The sequence below is a fragment of the Vipera ursinii genome, assembly GCF_947247035.1.
Source record: "Vipera ursinii genome assembly, chromosome: 1".
In the NCBI taxonomy this organism is placed as follows: domain Eukaryota; kingdom Metazoa; phylum Chordata; class Lepidosauria; order Squamata; family Viperidae; genus Vipera; species Vipera ursinii.
In genome coordinates, this window is record NC_139512.1 from 311,116,928 (window position 1) to 311,137,166 (window position 20,239).

Below are 20,239 nucleotides of genomic sequence, written 5' to 3' on the forward strand. Positions count from 1 at the left end.
AAAAGCCAAATTCAGTTTCAGTTTCAAGATCACCATCAGCAAAGAGCGTGGAAAGAAAATGAAGAATACCAGGCTTCAATAAATTCACATGTGGCGGATGTTGGCATGGCTGATGATTTTTGTTCCTTTCCAGTCGAACTGGTATTGTTCATTGTCAATGTGGCTTGAGATCAGGGATTTTTGGTCGTGCCGTTTAACTGCATCGATGTTCACGAATCCTTGTTTTCAATTGCCTTCCTGTTCTTGTCTAACTTTTAATTCTGTTTTTGAAAATCAATAAGGTTATATAAAAAAGATTTAGATTAAGATTTTATTAGATTTATATACCGCCCTTTCCCGAAGGACTCAGGGTATCCTTTACTGTTTTATCCTTTGTAATTATGTCACCACAGCATAGAAGATAACTGTAAAGGCAAAGACTCTGCTGGGCTGCATTCAGTCTCTGGTCTTGGACACAACCATCAACTTTATAGCAATGAAATTGTTTGCATTGCCTCCTTCCAGGGTATATATACTTCTCCATCTACACTGAAATCTCATTATTTCCTTGGGGAACTCCATCAAGCACTATCTGGGCCTGACTCCACTTTCAGCCAGGTGCTGCCACCTGGTGTGGCACACACAAAAAAAGAACACTCCATAAAAGATAAAACACAAGCTGTAACCACAAAACCATCCCTTTCCCATACACTTCGTGAGTTCCTTCTGATCAGGCGGGTGAACATCGTCCAATCTCAGAGACACCCTTTAATGCCTATAAAGCATCTGAAAAGGCTAAGGAGAGAGTTTGGGGTAGCGGTTAAAGCACTGAGTTGGAAACAAAGTTGTTGCAAACTTGTGTCGTTGTTGCTTGCTGATGCGATGGCCACCAAACTAACAGGTCTCTCCGGAAACCTTTTAAAATCATCCCAATAACCACCCCATTCGGAGTTGAGCTAAGAAAAATTAAATCCATATTCTTATGTATTTATTTATTTATTTATTATATATTATATATTCTTCTCGAGGCTTCAGTGGAGGACCGAGGGCCTGCCTCTCTTCTTCCCTCAGCTTAAAAGTCTTTCGCAGGAATGTCATGAGAACAACGCTTAGGTCAGATACGCATCCCGGTCCGGAGCTTCCTTTGCAGGAAAGGCAGGCTTGCGAATCTGGGCAGGTTTTTTATTTATTTATTTATTTCACACCCAACAGGGTTACTCGGCAGATACGGATCCTGGGCTTTTGCGTGTCGCGTGCACGCTGACAGGTTCCAGCTCGTCCTGGCCCCCGTCCAGCTCCCCTTCCCCCGGTCTTATTCCACCTCAGGGTGCGGTGGCGAGACACGGAGGTGGTGGTGGTGGGGAAGAGTTGTCAGTGTCACCGAGGGAAAAGGGGAAGTTGGTGCCGAGCGCCAAGCAGTTTTTGGAAGGAAGGGCCGCCTCCGCCTGGCGGAGCGTGTGGAAAACCAGGGCGAAGGGTGGGCGGGGGGTGAAGGGCGGAGGGGAAAAAAGGGAAACGTTCCGTTCGATACCCGCCACCGCCTTTTGCACCAGTCCCGAAAGGAAGAAGAAAAAAAAACCTCTTTCGGAGGCGGCTCCAAAAAGGAGATTGATAGGATGCTATAGATCGCGACCGAGCGTCTCTTCCAATCAAAACTACCGCCCTGCCTCTTAGGCGGGACCTCGGAAAAGCCTGAGGTAAGCCAGGCCAATAGGAAAGCCGTCTGGAGGCAAGGCGGATGGTTTGGCGAGACAATCCCCGGAGGCCAATCGCGCCGGGAGGTGTGAGCGGTGCCGCCCGGTTGCCGGGGTCGTAGCCAATGAGGAAGACCCGGATAGGCGGAGCTTAGTGGCGGGTGGCTCTGGGGTTCCGTGTGGAAAGGAGTGTTAAGGGGGTTCGGGTGCAAAGTTTAGTTTCAAACCGTCTGCAAAAGAGCGGCGGGGTGGTTGCCGCCGCTTCTGGGAACGCGGTTTATATAGAAGGGAGACGGCGCGGCGGCCGAGCCACAGAGAGGCGGTTCGCCGATAGTGACGATCACAACCTTTTTGGCCCGTGGGCGAGCCGGTAGCCCCGGCGCTGGTGGAGGATTGCTGGGGAGACGAGCGGCGGCCGTGGCAGCTCGGCTGGCCGGCGAGAGCGCGTTGCTTACCCCGCTCCTCTTCCCTGGCAGATTCGGCGCGGCAGCGGCGCCTTCGCTAGGCGGCTGAGCGGCCCCGCAGGCCGGCAGCATGGGCGTGGAGAGCCCGGGCGAGCGGCCGGCTCCGGCTCGGCGGCGGCACGGCTGCCGGCGGGTGCGCCTGATGTGCATGCTGGCGTTGACTTTCGGCTTCTTCGTGGTGGAGGTGGTGGTGAGCCGCCTGACGTCCTCCCTCGCCATGCTCTCGGACTCCTTCCACATGCTCTCCGACGTGATGGCTCTGGTGGTGGCCCTGGTCGCCGTGCGCTTCGCCCAGCGCACCCGCGCCACCAAGAAGAACACCTTCGGCTGGGTGCGGGCCGAGGTGATGGGCGCCCTGGTCAACGCCGTCTTCCTGACCGCCCTCTGCTTCACCATCTTCCTGGAAGCCATCGAGCGCTTCACCGAGCCCCATGAGATCGAGCAGCCCTTAGTGGTCATCGGCGTCGGAGCCGCCGGGCTGCTCATCAACGTCCTGGGGCTCTGCCTCTTCCACCAGCACGGCGCCGGCGGCGGCCACGGCCATTCGCACGGCGGGAACGGAGGGGGAAGCCAGCGCCGGAGCGGTGCCCGAGGCAAAGCGGAGCCGCCTCCCGGCGACCTACATAAAGAAGAGGAGACCAACACCCTGGTGGACAATTTCCACAGCTCCAATGGAGTCAGCCTGGAGAAGCTGGGTGAGCCCGAGGAAGGGGTTGGCGTGGGGGGCAGATGCGGAGGGGCTTCCGCCTTGAGCTGATCGTGTTCAGAGGGACCTAGAGCCAAAGCCTGCCTCGGAAAGTGCTCTCCTTAAGCCAGGGGAAGAAAAAAAAACACACACCTTGGGCTTGAATTCCATCTTGCCCCTAAAGGCGATAAAAGGATAGGTATACGGAGTCCTCCTGATCCAAAGGGGATTGTGACTTCCCCTTGGTCTGATCGTGGGAGAGGTTTGATCCTTCGGTGATCTGCCTTTTCCTCTGTGATTGTGCCACGCTGACCCTAATTTACTGTCTTGGCAACCCACTGCCATGGTTACTGTTACCTCATCAGGCCCCAGCAGACACTTATAGAGCATCTTTTGCTCTGGGAGATGGCAACTTTTTCTCTAAACTGTTCTATTAATCATTTGTTCACTATATTTCCTTGATCTTATGACCTTAAATATTGCTGTAGGCCTTTCCAGGATTCTTCATTAGGCCGTAAAGAGGAGGCTTCTTCTACCTCATTTTACTATAATCCAGGGGTCTTCAAACTTGGCCCTTTGATGACTTGTGGACTTCGACTCCCAGAATTCCTCAGCCAGCGTGTCTGGCTGAGGAATTCTGGGAGTTGAAGTCCACAAGTCATCAAAGGGCCAAGTTTGAAGACCCCTGCTATAATCGGACTGAATTCTGAAAACCTAGAATATGGGAAATAGTCATTGATTACTTAAGAACAAAAAACTCTTTTTGAATTCCACTTTCACTAAAACACAAAAGCAAATACTCTGAAAGGTTTTAGATAACTTTCCTGTACTGTAGTGAATTTAACATAATTAAAATTGCCAAACAATGTTCCTTATATAGAAGAGAACTTCTTCAGTGTTCCTCTTCACTTGCACTTTTCTTCCATATATCTCAACAACTAGCAGCCTTTATGTAAAGTTGGTTCATTGCTTGAAGAATTTTTTCCAGCAGCAAAATTTAACATAGAACATTATTTATACATAGACACCAGCTGTCATGGTAGATTGGTATGCACTTCTCTCTGAGCATACACAGAATACTTGTCATTCTTTACAGAATTAGGTAGTCTATACCTTTTTTACTTACATGAAATATGGAGAAGCCATTGGAGTAGGCCACCAATAAGTTTTCTGCAGCATTTGTTCTGATTTAATTGCTTTCTTAAGTCTGTTGTCATTAAAGATTTAATCATCAAATCATCTATTTTTTGGACAAAATTATTTGGATTGCTATTTGAGAGCTAGTGCTGGTTCTTGCTCTTAATTTCTACTCCACCCTCTGCCATGGAGGTTCATTGGTTCATAGGATTGTTGCTTTCCTCTTGGGCCAACATACTTCACAGAGTGCGTTTTGGGGGAAAATAGGACATGCAAGTTCTCCATATGCCACTTTTATCTTCTGAGTGAAAGGCAAAATATAAATATAATAAAATAAATGCAGAATTGTTCCTTTAAGGGCTAGCTACATTGCAGATGTAGAACTTATTCCTTGTCATGGAAATTAATTCCTCTGGCAATGTTCTGTAGTCAATATAATTGTAATTTAGTTTAATATAGAAATATTGATTCATAATTTAAACAAAGTTCTGAGATTATAATTTCTAAAGCAGCTTGGTTAGTAGGATTTATTACCAAGTGGTCATCTGTTGGCATGAGTATTATCATTTATGTAAACAACTGATTTTTTAAAGTTTGCATTTGGCCTTGGGATCATCGTTGGGTGATTTATACAGTAAGATCCATAGTGCTGGTATGATTATGCAGTTGTACTTGCACACACACACCCCTACACACACACACACACACACACACACACACACACACACTTAAAAAGTAGGTCTAGCTTGGGAAGATGATACTGGAAATGCTTTTCAGAATGTTGATATTTATGGGTAATTATTCTAAGAACAAACATGTCTCCTTAAGAAGTTCCTGTAGTGGCTGTTAAAGCTTGAAAGTTTTAGGCTCACATCTTTAGCTAGGAGCACATGTACAGCATTCCTGGTATATTAATACATATATAATTGCTGTTTTCAGCACATTGGGAGTTGTAAAAACCATTATAGAGGTGGAGTCAGTTTAATGAAATGAGTGTGGGAGATGATTCAAGTTCCTCCAGTTACATTGCTGGAATCATTGAGCCAATAGCATTCTTCTCATCAGTATCTACAACATAACTACTCTTAAACCCATTTTGTAATACAATACACAGACAAATGGTCTCTTGATATAATGGCTGTTTTGTCCTTTTTGTTTTTCAGTACGAAAACAATAGCTTGTTTTTGCCTGCAGAATGCTGCTTAATCCAAATTTAGAATGTCACTGAGATTGTGGGCGAAAAGGCAATTTTCATTCCCTTTTGTTCCATCTGCAGTTTTATATAGTTCCTTCCCCAAAATTTGGGTTTTCTGAAAAAAAACAACAATGTATGCAATAATTATTTGTTTTGCATGTTGGTCTTACTATAGTCAGCGTGTACTGTATTTGGACAGTATTTTTGATGTGAAAAAAAATAGTCTGTTATATGATGTTCAAATAAACAACCTTTATTGGGAAGCTCAGAACAGTGATATTCTGAGTAGATTTTTTTCTCAGACGATGATGCTTCATCATTTTGTCCTTTTATTAGCTTTCTTTAATATAAATGACCTACATTCTTTCAGGACATTTTTTGTACTAAAAATGCTACTTCATCATAGTATTTTTGACATTCTTTTGTATGCAATCATTTCACTTGGCAATTTTCTGGTTATTTTTATTGGCTTCAATTGTCTCTTTTTTAGATTAGGCACTGTGAGTAAGGCTTGCCTGAGACGTTGGCTTGAGCAGATCAAGTCTTTCTAGCATATCCTCGGGGACTAACCATTGAGAAGCTAGGTTCATGAGTATATGCATAGTGCGCATGTGAAAATGCCTCTAGTTTCTTATCTATTTAATCCATAGCAGGTGGTCTTCCACTATAATTCAGCCTAACCACATGGGGGCTAGCTATAGGGAAGAACAAATATTACTTTCTTTAATTTCCTTGCAGCTTTTTAAATTGATTTACCTCTTCTTCTTCTTCATTGGAGATGGCCTTGGGATTCTTGCTTCTCAAAATCACTTGAAAAGCAAACATGAATAAACTCAGAAACTGCCAGACTTCCCTGAATAGAAAAGTTTGTCTCCCTTCCCTCCACCCCATCTTCTGGAGGAGAATTCACTGGAAGTAGTGCTAGGTCTTACAAGAAGAGAGATTGATGAAAATCATTTTTCTGGATCATTGTGAATCAGTTCAGGATACTAGTGTGATTGGAAGCAAAACCTAATATCAAAATCCAGAATATTTTGCATTTCACTTATGTTGTATCAGTTACTGCACTTAACAGTATAAAATGATGGTCAGGATATGCTAACTGATGCTCTTTTGATGTTTTGATTTGAACTCCCATATACTAGCATGGTCAACAGTGAGGGCACCTGCTTTCATTTTTTTAGTCTTAACAATTATTTCTCCTTTTGACTGATAATTTCCACTGCATCCTTGATATGTCAATGAGTATGTATTCAGGCATATATAAATCATTGTATCTCTAGTGGTAGTTTTTCTGTGTACGTATATTACAGTGAGCGTCTTCTCATTTTTTTGAAAATTGTTCATTATGCTCAAGAGAACAGATTTTTTTAAAATAGCAAATTTCTTAGTTCTTTCTCTAAAACTTTCAGTATATGCCTACAAATTTCCTTTTTTTTCTTTTATTCACCTCTTAACTATGATGATTAGAATTCTGCCTTGATTAGTTTAATAAATCAAGGAAAGCTAATGAGTGCTTGAGCAAAGAGATTGGCTGTGAATCATAAAGCAGCCTTTCACAATGTGGAATTCTTCAGAACTGCTAGCCACTCCCTTAATTATTAGTGTTGCCAGTGTAGCTGGGGATTATGGTAGTTCCAAGGTATCCTGAAAGCCTTAGATTGAGGATTGCTGCTTTGAAGCCTTTGGTCTGAACCTAATGTCAGGACCTAGAGAAGAACCATTTGTCCAACTTAAAAAGGATTGCATCAGCAGTCCTACATAACATTCTATTCTAGTTTACCACTTAAGATTAGAATATTTTGAAAGGAGAGGAGAATGATTTTGTTTGCTAAAACATTAACATGCTGTAAATAGTTTCAGGTTATGGAAAAACTTTATGCTCCCTATTCTAGAGCCCTGAAGAGATCATTATTGTCACCATAAGGCAGAGATAATAACTTAAATACTTCTGGATCCAGATTTCTGCTAAGAAAACTATTTTTAATTGATCTCATTCACTTATATTAACATAATGTTGCTAATTCAGTCACAGATTTCATATTTGCATAACAATGTTGCTCTTGTCTTTACAGGTGATGTAGTAAAAGACAGCCAAATGGAGTTGCAACCAAATGGAAATATTAGCAATCACTCCTCTATAGACATGGAGCTTGACGAAGATACCAGTGCTCAGCTCAATATGCGTGGAGTGTTCCTTCATGTTCTTGGAGATGCCTTGGGTTCAGTTATTGTAGTAGTGAATGCCATAGTATTTTACTCTTACTGGACTCCATGCCCGGAGGTTGGGGATTGCATCAATCCTTGTGTTAATGAACACTGTAAAAACGTCACTCAGCCTTCTCCAATGGAACTAGAGCAAATCTCTTTAGCTGGTCCTTGTTGGGTTCTGTATTTAGATCCTGCACTTTGTCTGATTATGGTGTGCATTCTACTCTATACTACTTATCCTCTGCTTAAAGAATCTGCTCTTATTCTTTTGCAAACTGTTCCTAAGCAAATTGATATTCGCTCTTTAAATGAGAAACTCCGTAAACTGGAAGATGTAGAAGCTGTCCATGAATTACATATATGGCAGCTGGCAGGAAGCAGGATAATTGGCACTGCTCACATAAAATGTAAGGATCCAGAATCCTACATGAAAGTGGCAAAAGATATTAAGGAGATTTTTCATGATGAAGGGATACATGCAACAACCATTCAGCCTGAGTTTGCCATTGTAACTTCTGATGAAGGTGTAAGTAAATGTGAATTTCCCTGCAGAATCCAGTGTGCTCTGAAACAGTGTTGTGGGACTCTGGAAAAGGCTACAGGAAAGAAGATAGAAAAATCCCCTTCAGTTAGTATTTCTTGCTCCGAAATAATTATTGACTCTCCACATCACAAAGCCCGGAGGACTAAATCAGAATGCATACCTGCTATAAAATTAGAAGCAGAGCCTAATCCCAACAAACAGTTTGAATCATCTTTGTAAAGTTATACTGAATAAAGTATGGCTTCAGCTACAAATTAATTGCAAGAAAAAAGACCATTACTAAAAAGAGAAGTTGCAACGAAATGTAGTTATTGAAGTTCAATCCTTGTCACAACAGGGAAATCCTGTTGAAAAGAACATGCCGTCCTGATATAACTTAACATTTGTGTTAACTTGAGGCTAAATGGCACAACATTAATGCAGAGCCAGTTTCAACTTTATGCCTGATGCATTGAATTAAAAATTAAAATGATTCTTCAGTAATCCCCTTTTCCCTGAAATTAGTTTGTATTAAGCTTATTGGGATTGTTCTTTCTGCTTGTTGATTTGTGTGTGTGTGTGTGTGTGTGTGTGTCCTTTTTAAAAATTACAACTATCAGAAGAGGACACCAAACTTGATAGAATCGTTTCAAAAGGTTAATCACTTAGGACATGGTTACATTTCCTATTAAATGAAAATGAACACTATTTTGAAACAAATATATGTAGCATTAATAATGGCATTTTAAAATATGTCAGTTCCATTGACAAATATCCCATATTTGTATTGGCCCTGTGACATAACAAAAATCAGCTTACTAAATATGAATTGGAGAATTACTTGCATATCACCTGAACTGTAAGATGTAAAGACAAAAATAGGTTACACTTTCCTTTCTTCCTTATTATATAAATCTTAGAATTTAAACTCTATAATAGAGTTTGCTGGGACTAGAGAGCCAGAGCTGGTCTCTGTCTTAGCAGTATTATCTGTGGTGTACCGAAAGAGAGAGAGATTGCATCTGATTTTTAAGTAAAAAAAATGGAAAAAATGTAACACATCAAATTCATCAGCATACATTTGCTAAAATTTTAATATATTTCTTACTTTTGTAAACATATTTATGACTTAACTGAGCCATTTATTTTTTTTGGTTGGATAAAATTACTTAGCTGAAACATTCAATTCATAGGGAATTCTAGACATCAGCCTATGGAACAAGATTGCTGCCTGCAGCACTGGTTCAGATATCATGATACATTTTATTTGTGAAGAGGGAATGAATTGCAGCAAACCTGGAGCCGATGGCCACATGCTTTCTCTCCAGCCCATCCATGAGAACTAATGACAATTTTTTGCTTATTAGCTTCACTTTGGTGTTCTATCCAAATCCTAAACCATTATTTTAATTTATTTTCAAAATAACATTCAAGGAATTCAAAAATTCAAGGAACGTGATTGAATTGGATGGAATTCTTACAGAGAAATATAGTTACTGCTAGCCACAGTTTGTCAGGTTTGGAAAAGCCCCAAAGTAATTTATCAAAAGAGAAGCAAATACTTCTGGGTTTTCTTTTAGCCATGTAAGAGGGGACTGGAAGGCATATGAGGAAAAATCTTTATTCCAATTGTAGTAAAACCATTTTCTCCAGCTATATTTCGGATGATTTGGACTATCTATAGTATGCCCAATAGTTAGGAGCCATGAGATAAATTAGTTCAAAACATTTGGAAAGCACTAGATTGCTGGACACTTATTATAAATTATGGTTACTGTGATGTCTGAACAACCTTCAGTCAGTACTCTTACCTGTAACAGTTTGCATAGTCTGATGCAATTCCTGCCTAATTCAATCTGAAAGATTTTAAAGGCAATTCCACAAAGTACTTTGTAAAATAGAGGAGAGTGTCTTCTGTTAGTCATTTGTACATGGATTTATAAACCTCTAGCTTAAATATGGTTCCACTGGTTACATGTTTTAAGCTGTAAAGTAGGCCAAATTACAAATTCTCAGTTGACTGTCAATACTGAAGCATTTTTAGAGCTATTAACATTTTTTCCAATAGTTAAAAGATACTAAAAGGCATAGAGAAAAGCCAACAAATAAGGAATGCAGGTGTGGTAAGTGTTGCAGTCAGTCTTTATATTACAAAATAAAGCTATTACATAGTTAACATTATGGTGTGTTACATTTGACTTCTAAAATGATCAAATACGAGCAAGGCATTTGTGTTTCTTTTGTTTAAATGCCACTTGTTAATTCCATACATCATTCCAAGCATGAAATAATTGTGTGATATAATTCTCATGTTGCTAGCCTGATTGAAAAAAATGTTTTGAAAATCTGATGTTTTTCTATTTTATGGACAATGTAATATTCACAGAGCCAGAACTGGAAATGTGCAAGCATGTATGTATGTATGTATGAATACACAAAAAAGCTAAATAATATTATAAAATATTATAAATTAAAAGTTTTGCAGCTAAGGCTTCATAATTTTTGAATGCTTTAGTTTGTATTCATTAAAAATTACAAACCTCACTTTTTAACCTTTTAGCATGAACTGGCTGATTTTATTTAGGTTTGTTTAGACAATGGAATATACAGTAATAGGCTTTTGATTTTTATTTCTTTGAAAAGAAACTGTTACATCATCTCAGTAAAGCATGAAGTTTAACCAATTTTGAGTATGTAATACAGTGATAAAATAGGAAAGCATCTTACATTTTTGTCAGGTTTTGTCCAGCTTTTTATTATACAACAGCTTGTTTTTGTGGCAGAATATGTTGTATCATACCTATTTCACTGAATGTTTCAGGAATATTAGCCAGGTCATTCCTAGTTATATCTGAAATAAAATGGAACATTTTAAATATCTTTAACTACAGGATGCTTTTTTCTTTATGTAATTGATCATATTGAATAGTGGAGCCAATTTTGCAAGCCTTTTTTTTCTTCTGATTGGCACTGTCGGGTGTGTGTGTGTGAATGTTTCAATCAGAGTTACACCAGTGATTGCGGACACATTCTGCTTAATATATGTTTTCGTGATAACCACTACAATAAATGTGAGATTGCTCTGTAAATCTATTTTGCTGCAATTTCACATGATTTCCCCCCAAAAGTTATAGTGTATATATACATCATGTGCTTTTAATCACAAATGCATAATTGATCAAGTGCTGTGTCATTCTATGATATGTAAATACTCAAATGATGGTAAGTGATTATCTTTTACTACTTCAGTGTTTGAAGGAGTTGCCTGTAAAAGAAAGATAATACCTTTCTAAAGCAGGACTATGTGTTTAAAAGTGTTACCGAAAGTTTTGCAAACTGCTTCAAAACTAATTGAAAACTACTGCTCCAGATCTCTCTGTTAAGGTTTGCTCTGCTGTTAGCCATGAGCACTGGGCAAACTTGCTGTATGGAGCTTGTAGCTGTGGCCTGTTTTGGAGAGAACCGAGTACTGAGTCTATTGAATTAATGGGAAACAGTGGGGATAAATGCACTTTTTGACACTTCTCCTTGAAGGGGGAAATCATTTTAATTTTGCATCTCCTTTTTGATTTTTTTTTAAAGTTTTATGAAACATGTATTGCATATGTAAGGGTAGTAAGTACCATATTTAAATATGCTGCTTTAATTTCCCAACAGCATCATTGTAGCATTTTTGGGACTCTGGCTTATGTTTACAGAACGTACAATGTAGATTGTTTCTATCTTTTACTAACTCATTGCCTCTTGGTGGATTGAATGGTACTAATACTTCATGTGCCTGAAATAAGGTATTTGATCATATTACTCTTCTGTGTTAAACCAAATGTAGCCTTACTGATAACAGGAGCTTTCATTCATTTGTATGATATTAGGTTACATTATTAAATTGATCGTGTGAAGATCACTTCCATGTTTTAGAAATATGTGAGCCTTATTTTTTTTCTCCACTTGCTGAATTTATATATTAAAATATTCTGAAGCATAGCCTCCAAATCCACATGCTCTGCTGTAGGGAGGGAGGTAACCTTTTGCACTCTAGGGGTTGTGTTTGAAACCATTGTCTGGGAGATCTGGGTGGTATATCTGTATTGATTACAGTACTATCGATAACAATGAGCCTCTGTTAAACCAGTCATGCTATGGTGGTTTTTTTGCATATAAATTAAAGATTGAGAAGGAAATAAATGTTGCTAAATAAACTTGATAACTGGCACAGTACTTTGTCTCCCCCTCCGGTTTAACAGCTCCTTCACTTGCTAAAATCCTTTGGTGAGGTTAACATTATCTAAATAAAAGGTTTGGCTAAATGCAGAATTTGTATGAGTGTTTACACAAGGTTTTAATTTATCTTAACATCTCGAGCACCAATCCAGCTGGAAGGGGAATGTTTGTCAAGTTTTTAGTCCAACTAATCTAAAGCCTTGGGATTTCCTAATTGTCTTCCATACAAATAACTAGCTTGAACTCTGCTTTCATATTTTTGAATGTCTTTCGAGACAAAAAAAGATCATTCAAGCCCTGACTGCACAGTTAGATCCAATATTTTGTACATGTACAATCATTTTAAAAATAATAAAATGTAATCTTCAGAACCATTAATATACTCTGCAATAGCAGAGTAGATTCTGTGGAATCAGAAATCCCACACCCAAATTTAGATGTTTTGTTTAGTCACAGCATTTTCAATAGACTACTCTGCGTTCGACAGTTCAACGTACAAAATGTAATCAGATAAGTAGTCCATCTTTATAGTAGCTGGAGTCAAAGCAGATGTCAGAATCTAGCTGATAATGGTCGATTCAAAACATTAAAACAGGATTGGGCCTAGTTAGTATTTGGGATGCCACTAAGAAATTTTAGGGTTATAGATTATACTGGGAAATAAAAAACCTCAAGAGTGTTATGACAAACAACTTCCATATCATTTCAAGGAAATATATGTGCTCACTTAGCACCTGTTTAGACCTGAAGGAGGCCTTATTATTTACAAGCACTCAGGAAAACAAACATAAATGGTTTACTTTACAATTCTATTATGTGTCATCAAGTCAGTATTCATTATTAGCAGCTGCGTAGAGAGATTTTCTCCAGGTTTATTTATTACTTTGCAATAGATGATGAATGTTGACTAAGATTAAAAGATGTGTCTGAGTTTATTTTCTTCATCAGTCTTTCTGCCATTCCTTTTTTTTTTTTTGGGTACCACACCTGTCAGTTTGGCATGGGGATCAGGATTAAACTGATGTTTCAAATGTTCTGGGAGTTGGGAGCTGAAGAATAAAAATCAGAGTTTATATTAATTAACTGAATAATGCATTGTGAGAAGTGATATCTTTAAACCATTTTGAAACTGTACTATCCATTTTGTTAGATATTTCCAAATTCTAATATCATACAAAACCAATGTTCTCCATAATTCTAGAAAGCTCCAAAGAAGACTTTTTTGTCTTCTTTTAGGAAGGTATTTTTGACCACCTAGATCTAAATCAAAGCTTCAAGATGATGTGATCAGAAGCAAACACAATATTTCGAATAGGGATGTCCCATAGACTTATGAAACAGCTCTGAAATATCAACAATCCCATCCTCAACCCTATGTGTGTTAATTGCTGATCTGGGAGGTGTATTTGATTTTGGAGATTCTAAATGCAAATGTAATGTTTATTTTCCACCAGGTCTTTATTTTGAATTTTAATTGCACAATCATGTTTTTTGATGCAGTTGTGATAAAACTGTATATGCAATACTGTATTGAGTCCTGGGATTTCAAAAGTACACCCAATGCTATGGATGCTAAGTAGGTGCTGCTACTACTTGGACAAACAAGTGGGTGCTAATACTTTATTAGAGACAGTATGTCTTCCCGGAAAAAAAAATCTGAAGGCATTTGTATACTTAAACTTATTGCCACCAAAGCTGCGGAATAAGATATATTTTAAATAACACAAGGAGGAAGCAAACACTTTAAACAGAAACTTAAAACAGTCTGAAGTGATTATGTATGAATAATATATCAATACTATGTTAATTTATTGAAAGAGCCAGTTTGGTGTAGTGGTTAAGGCATAAAGCTAAAACCTGGAGACTGAATCCTGGTCTTAGGCATGAAGCCAGCTGGGTGACCTAAGGCCGGTCACTCTGTCTCAGCCCCAGGTTGGAGGCAATGACAATCCATTTCTGAAAAACCTTGTCGAAAAAACTCCAGGGACTTGTCCAGGCAGTCGACTGATTTCAAAGGACACTTCCCCCCACCCCCTGCAAAAAAAATGGTGGCGTTGACAGAAAGGAAGTTATATTTTATGGGCAAGGAATGATTTGGCCAAATGAGCCAGCCTGTATTATAGGCCCATAGAAACAACATTTGTTTATTGATTTAACCAATTTATATAACTGCCCATCTCAATGACTATGGGTGGTGGTCAATAAAGAAATTAAAACATACATACACAAAAATGAAAATACACAGCTGCCAAAAAAAACCCCAACAATCATCAACATAGACAGGAGATGGGTCCCTTTGTATACTTGGAACTTCAGGTCTGGGCACCTTATTTTGCTATATTCTGATGAGCAGTTTGTTTCTGGGCTATTTTTCATATGTTGCATTTAAAGCTGAATATAGCCCAAGTCCAGTTACTTTGAGGAAAAATGGATACATCAGAATTTTGGCTGACATCTGGATAGCATAGAAAATAGTTGGGTGATGATTAGAGTTCTGTAGCTGCCCACAATGAAATCACTCTTGAGATACATAATTTTTTTCTCATGCATAATGTTAGAACTTGAGTTATTCTTAGAAACTAGCCCTGGGATTAACTGAAAGGAATTTTTTTTCACAAGGAGTTAAACTGAACAGTAAAATTAAGTGTCAGTAGGAACAGCAGATAATTTGGTTGGTTTTAAATAAGAACTATACAGGTTTATGATGATTTGTGATATCAACAACTACTAATATAGATGATGGTTATCTTAATTAAAATTTTGGCAGATGAAAAGATTGAGATTGATCATCCCAATCAGATTTTTGAAAGAATGGAGTGATTGTAAATTAAAAGAAAAAATATGTGAGAAAAGGGTATAGGTGGGTATTTATTTATTGACTCCAGATTTTCTTTCTGAGCATTACATGTATACTAGCAATTTGTTTTGCAGATAGTCAACTAATTTATTTTTTAAAAACTTCCTCATTCTTGGCTTAACACTTCTTCTTGCTTAATCCTCCTTCAATTACTTTGTTATTCAACTTTCCATTCCTCTCTTCCCCTATCTTCTCTTTCTTTCACTACATATACACAGTGTTTTATTCTGGTAATTTTTGTCCAGTTTGACTAGTTTTATTTAGTTTACCACTGTCCCCAAAACAAATAATTCATATACTACTTTTTATAATATATTTAATTGGAAATAATATAATAATATAATATATTATATGTTTTCCCCATCTTTTGTCCATGTAAGCAGTATTACCTTCCCCATTTCAATTTGGTCCTAATGAAAAGTGTCTGAGGGTGTATGTGTTTTAATAGACTATGCAAAGTAACAAATACTCGGCATGATAATGACTGCAGGACTCAGTCAAATTGTGCTGACATGTATAGCTTAGAGCTTGGAGTGCAGTATATTAGTGCAATATATTCAAAAGACCATGTAATTCAAAAAGCCCTACATCAATTCCTTTTTTAAAAAACACAACTTTATCCCTTTGTAATAGTCTTCCTGCATTTTTTCTATTTTGTTTCAAATATTATTTATTTATTTATTTATTTATTCGGTTTATATACCGCCCTACTCCCAAAGGACTCAGGGCAGTTTACAAGGCAAAATTTAAAAACAATACAATATAAAATAAAAATTAAATTAAATTAAGTCTAGCCGCAAAAAAATAAAATCACAATTTAAAAACATTAAACCCCTCAGTCCAGACCAGATAGCTCAAAGAGCCAGGTTTTTAGGTCCTGGCGAAATGAACAAAGGTCAGGGGCAGTCCGGAGTTCCGTTGGCAGTTGATTCCATAGGGCAGGCGCGCCCACAGAGAACGCCCTCCCCCTGGGGATCGCCCGTCGGCAATCCTTGACCAGCGGTACCCTGAGGAGGTCCTCCCTGTGGGAGCGCACAGGATGATGGGAAATTGACGCTGGCAGCAGGTGCTCCCTTAGATAATCCGGGCCCATGCCATTTAGGGCTTTATAGGTCATCACCAGCACCTTGAATCTCACCTGGAGGGCAACTGGAAGCCAATGCAGCTCGCGGAGAAGAGGTGTTACATGGGAGTATCGGGAGACTCCCATCACAACTCGCGCGGCTGCATTCTGCACCAGCTGAAGACTCCGAGTGGTCCTCAGGGGCAGCCCCATGTAGAGAGCATTGCAGTAGTTTAGCCGGGAGGTCACGAGCGCATGGGTGACTGTGTGTAGGGCATCTCGGTCCAGATAGGGCCATAACTGGCGCACCAGGCGAACCTGGGCAAAAGCCCCCTTGGCCACGGCTCCTATATGATCTTCCAAACTGAGCCGTGAATCCAGCCAGGAGGATGTCCAAGTTGCGGGCCCTATCAATGGGGGTAACACCTCACCCTCCATAGTTAACGATGGAAAAGATTGGTTAGTCTGAGATGCCGGTATGCACAGCCACTCAGTCTTGGCAGGATTGAGACGAAGCCTGTTTCTCCCCATCCAAACCCGGACCGCCTCCAGGCAACAGGACATCATGTCGAGGGCATCACTGGGTTGGTTCGGGGTGGAAAGAAAAAGCTGGGTATCATCAGCATACTGATGATACCCCACCCCGAAACCACGAATGAGCTCACTCAGCGGCTTCATATAGATGTTGAACAAGAGGGGAGAGAGGACTGAACCCTGAGGAACTCCACAAACGAGAGGCCTTGGGGCGGTCCTCTGCCCTCCTGTCAACACTGACTGCGAGTGGCCCAGGAGGTAGGAGGAGAACCACTGTAAAACAGTGCCCCCCACTCTCAACCCCCTGAGACGCCGCAGTAGGATACCATGGTCGATGGTATCAAAAGCCGCTGAGAGGTCTAATAGGACTAGGACAGAGGAACAACCCCTGTCCCGAGCCCGGCAGAGATCATTCACCAGCGCAACCAATGCCGTCTCCGTGCTGTACCTGGTCCTGAAGCCCGATTGGTAATGGGTATTGTTAAGCATTTATATTTTCTCCGTGCTATATAATAAAAAAATGGAACTCATTTTTTTCTCAGTTCACATTTCAAAGCCCAGAATGAATTGGGAGGGGTTTCCCACCCCTTTGTGGTCCGATTACAAGGCTGGTTAGACTACTACAACGCAAGCTCTTGCTACAAAGCTGGTTATGCAATCTTTACAAAATCCAGTAGTGACATAACCCTAACTTACAATTATCTATTTTGGAATCTGAAACTTGTCATGCTTGTTATAAGTGACTCTATTCTAAAATGGGTCTGCATTTTTCTATTAAGTCATCTTGCATTTATAATCTTGGAAAGAACAGTATTCCTTTGTAGTGCAACTACAAAGGGATCAAGGAAATGTAGCTTGACTTGTATGCAACTATTCTTAAGGCATCAGCTCAACAAAATCATTTCCTTTCACATTTGGTATTATCAGATAATTGTTGGTCATTTTGTGCCAGAGAAGAGGAGAAACTTAGAAGGAATATACAGTAAGATGCTGCCTTCTCCAGCCCCCATTTTACAAGTAATTTATATGCTGGCTTAATTTGAATATTTAGCAATCATTATATTCTTGCCACAACTACCAGGGAAAATATCTTGGATTATTCATAAACAATGACCACTAGCACATTTTTAAAAATGGAAATCCCCTGAGGTGGTGAGTATATGTATATCTTTTTGATCATGATTTATCACTTGTTGCTTGTATGTATGCTGAGACCTTATGCACTAGGGACAAATTCCTTGTGTGTCCAATCACACTTGGCCAATAAAGCTGTTCTATTCTATTCTATTCTATTCTATTCTATTCTATTCTATTCTATTCTATTCTATTCTATTCTATTCTATTCTATTCTATTCTATTCTATTCTATTCTATTCTATTCTATGCAAAATAGGATAACATTTTGATTCTGACCTGTGAGCTATGTATTTTTTTCAAAAATGGCAAGTGTGTGCAAAATTTGCTTTGCTGTTTGAATACATTTTTCCTGATCTGCCACAGGTACTCCTAGGTGCTGAGCATGCAGGTACAAGGTCTAAAGGCTATGCTGTAAACCAGACTCAGCAGTTCTGCTCCTCAGTCTGCTTTGCGTGTCAACATTGCACAGATTGGCTTTTGGCAGCAAGATCAAGCAGGACCCAGATGTGTGGGGTTCTCGCTAGCTGCATTTGTTTATACGCATGCAGGGTACGCACAGTGAGTGGTAGAGAAGGCAGGAAAAGGAAAGAAATGCCAATTATTTTTGAAAGTGTGTATGTATGCATGAAATCACTGGCAGAAAAAACCTTCCTAGCTGACTGCAGGGGATAGAAAAGCATTCCATTGACAGATAAACAGCAATTGGAATCAACACTCTCTTCCTGAATCTAGCGTTTGAGAGTCTAGCAGTTAACAGTTTAGAATGCAGATACGTTTTTGGAATCCCACCCTCTGTGACCTTAAAACTTTTTTTCAACGGTAATTGGGGGAAAAGAGATGCCTGACAAACAAAATAGCTACTCACTGATAAAAAAAAGAAAGATGGGATTCCCCAGTGCAGAGGTAGGCAACCTTGGCTCTTTTATGACTCGTGGACTTTTATGACTTTTATGACTCGTGGACTTCAACTCCCAGAATTCCTGAGGAATTCTGGGAGTTGAAGTCCATGAGTCATAAAAGAGCCAAGGTTGCCTACCCCCTGCCACAGTGATAGGAAGATAACCAAAAGCAGCAGTAGTATATATGCCTTTAATGGAGGCAACCAGGTTTATGAGAGCAGACTTTCATATTCACTAGAATTCTTTAGTGTAGGTTGAAGGTTTAACTCTCAAAAGAGAGATAAGGAAGAGTAAAGGATATTGAGCTTGACTGGAAATATAAGATAAGATAAACTTTATTGTTATTTTTTTTTTCCTGTGGACACAACAGCACACATCTAAAATGAAATTTAGTTGCCCAATTGTAAAGATCTTAAGATGGAAAGCAGGAAGAGCTTGTTACTAGTATGAAAACTAGGCTTATCTATTTAAATATTAAACCCTATGTTTAGTTTAGTTTAGTTTAGTTTTATTGGATTTTTATACCGCCCTTCTCCCGAAGGACTCAGGGCGGTGAACAGGGCATATAATAAAAATACAAAAGTACAAAAGTTAAAAAAGAATTAAATTATTGCCCAAAATAAAACAGTAAAAATATACAAATATTAAGACCCTGAGTTAACTCCCCATCAGGCCAGGCCAGCTTGTTCGAATAAGTGGGTCTTTAACCCGCGCCGGAAGGAGCGGAGATCCGGTGCCATCCGGAGCTCCACCGGCAGTTGATTCCACAGGGCCGGGGCGCCCACAGAGAAGGCCCTCCCCCTGGGGGCCACCAGCCGGCATTCTCTGACCGGAGGCACCCTGAGGAGGCCCTCTCTGTGGGAACGCACAGGGCGGAGGGGTGTTGCAAAGCTAACACACTACATGGTGAATTTAAAAAAAAAAGCTTTCATTGGCTGCTAATGGAAACAAAACAAATCAAACCCTCTGGAGAGTGCTGAGCATAAGAATCCACCACCGTTCTCCCTCCAGAAAATATAACAACTCTTGTTTGTGCAGCTGAATCTTTCTTGAGAACCAGCATGACATGGGTTGGTTAAATGTCAAGAGAACCATATTTTCCAATCTCCTGGCTATAAAATCATTATTGTATCAATTCACAGAGAAAGCTAACTATGGTGCTCAGCAGCTGTGACAACTATGAGGCTGAGGGTATGCCCTACTAGACAGCTTCCTATAGACATCTCTGTACCACTGTGGAAATAGGGTACTTGACTAGATGGATTTATAAGAAAATTATAAGAAAACCCGTCAAAAGAAATTATGTGGTTCCTTGTATACTGCCTTAAGCTCCTTACTGGAAAAGCAAAGTATAAATTATAGCTCTGTCTGCAACATAGGAGTTCTTTGTAAACCAGAACAAAGTACGTAAGGAAAACTAGATACTCCCTGTATTAATGGAAATAGATAACAATTTTATATGAGCTGCAAAAAAGATTAAACCAAAGTTAACTAAGCCTGCAGAATTTATACTCCATTAACACTACTGCAATGTTCAGTTCTATCTCAGGGATTGGCACCTTAACCTGTGCTGATGAACTCAATAGCTGCAACTACGATATGATGTTTTTATTGATCCTAATGAAAGTATGATATATTACT

The 20,239-nt window shown here is 39.6% G+C and overlaps 1 protein-coding gene across 1 annotated transcript; it reads left to right on the forward strand.

The window, feature by feature from the left end:
• Positions 1 to 1,860: 1,860 nt before the first annotated feature.
• Positions 1,861 to 12,178, forward strand: SLC30A1 (solute carrier family 30 member 1). Its single transcript, XM_083379604.1, has 2 exons — positions 1,861 to 2,832; positions 7,230 to 12,178. Exons 1-2 carry the CDS (start codon positions 2,208 to 2,210, stop codon positions 8,126 to 8,128), a joined length of 1,524 nt encoding a protein of 507 aa, XP_083235730.1. The 5' UTR covers positions 1,861 to 2,207; the 3' UTR covers positions 8,129 to 12,178.
• The last annotated feature ends 8,061 nt before the right edge of the window (positions 12,179 to 20,239 follow it).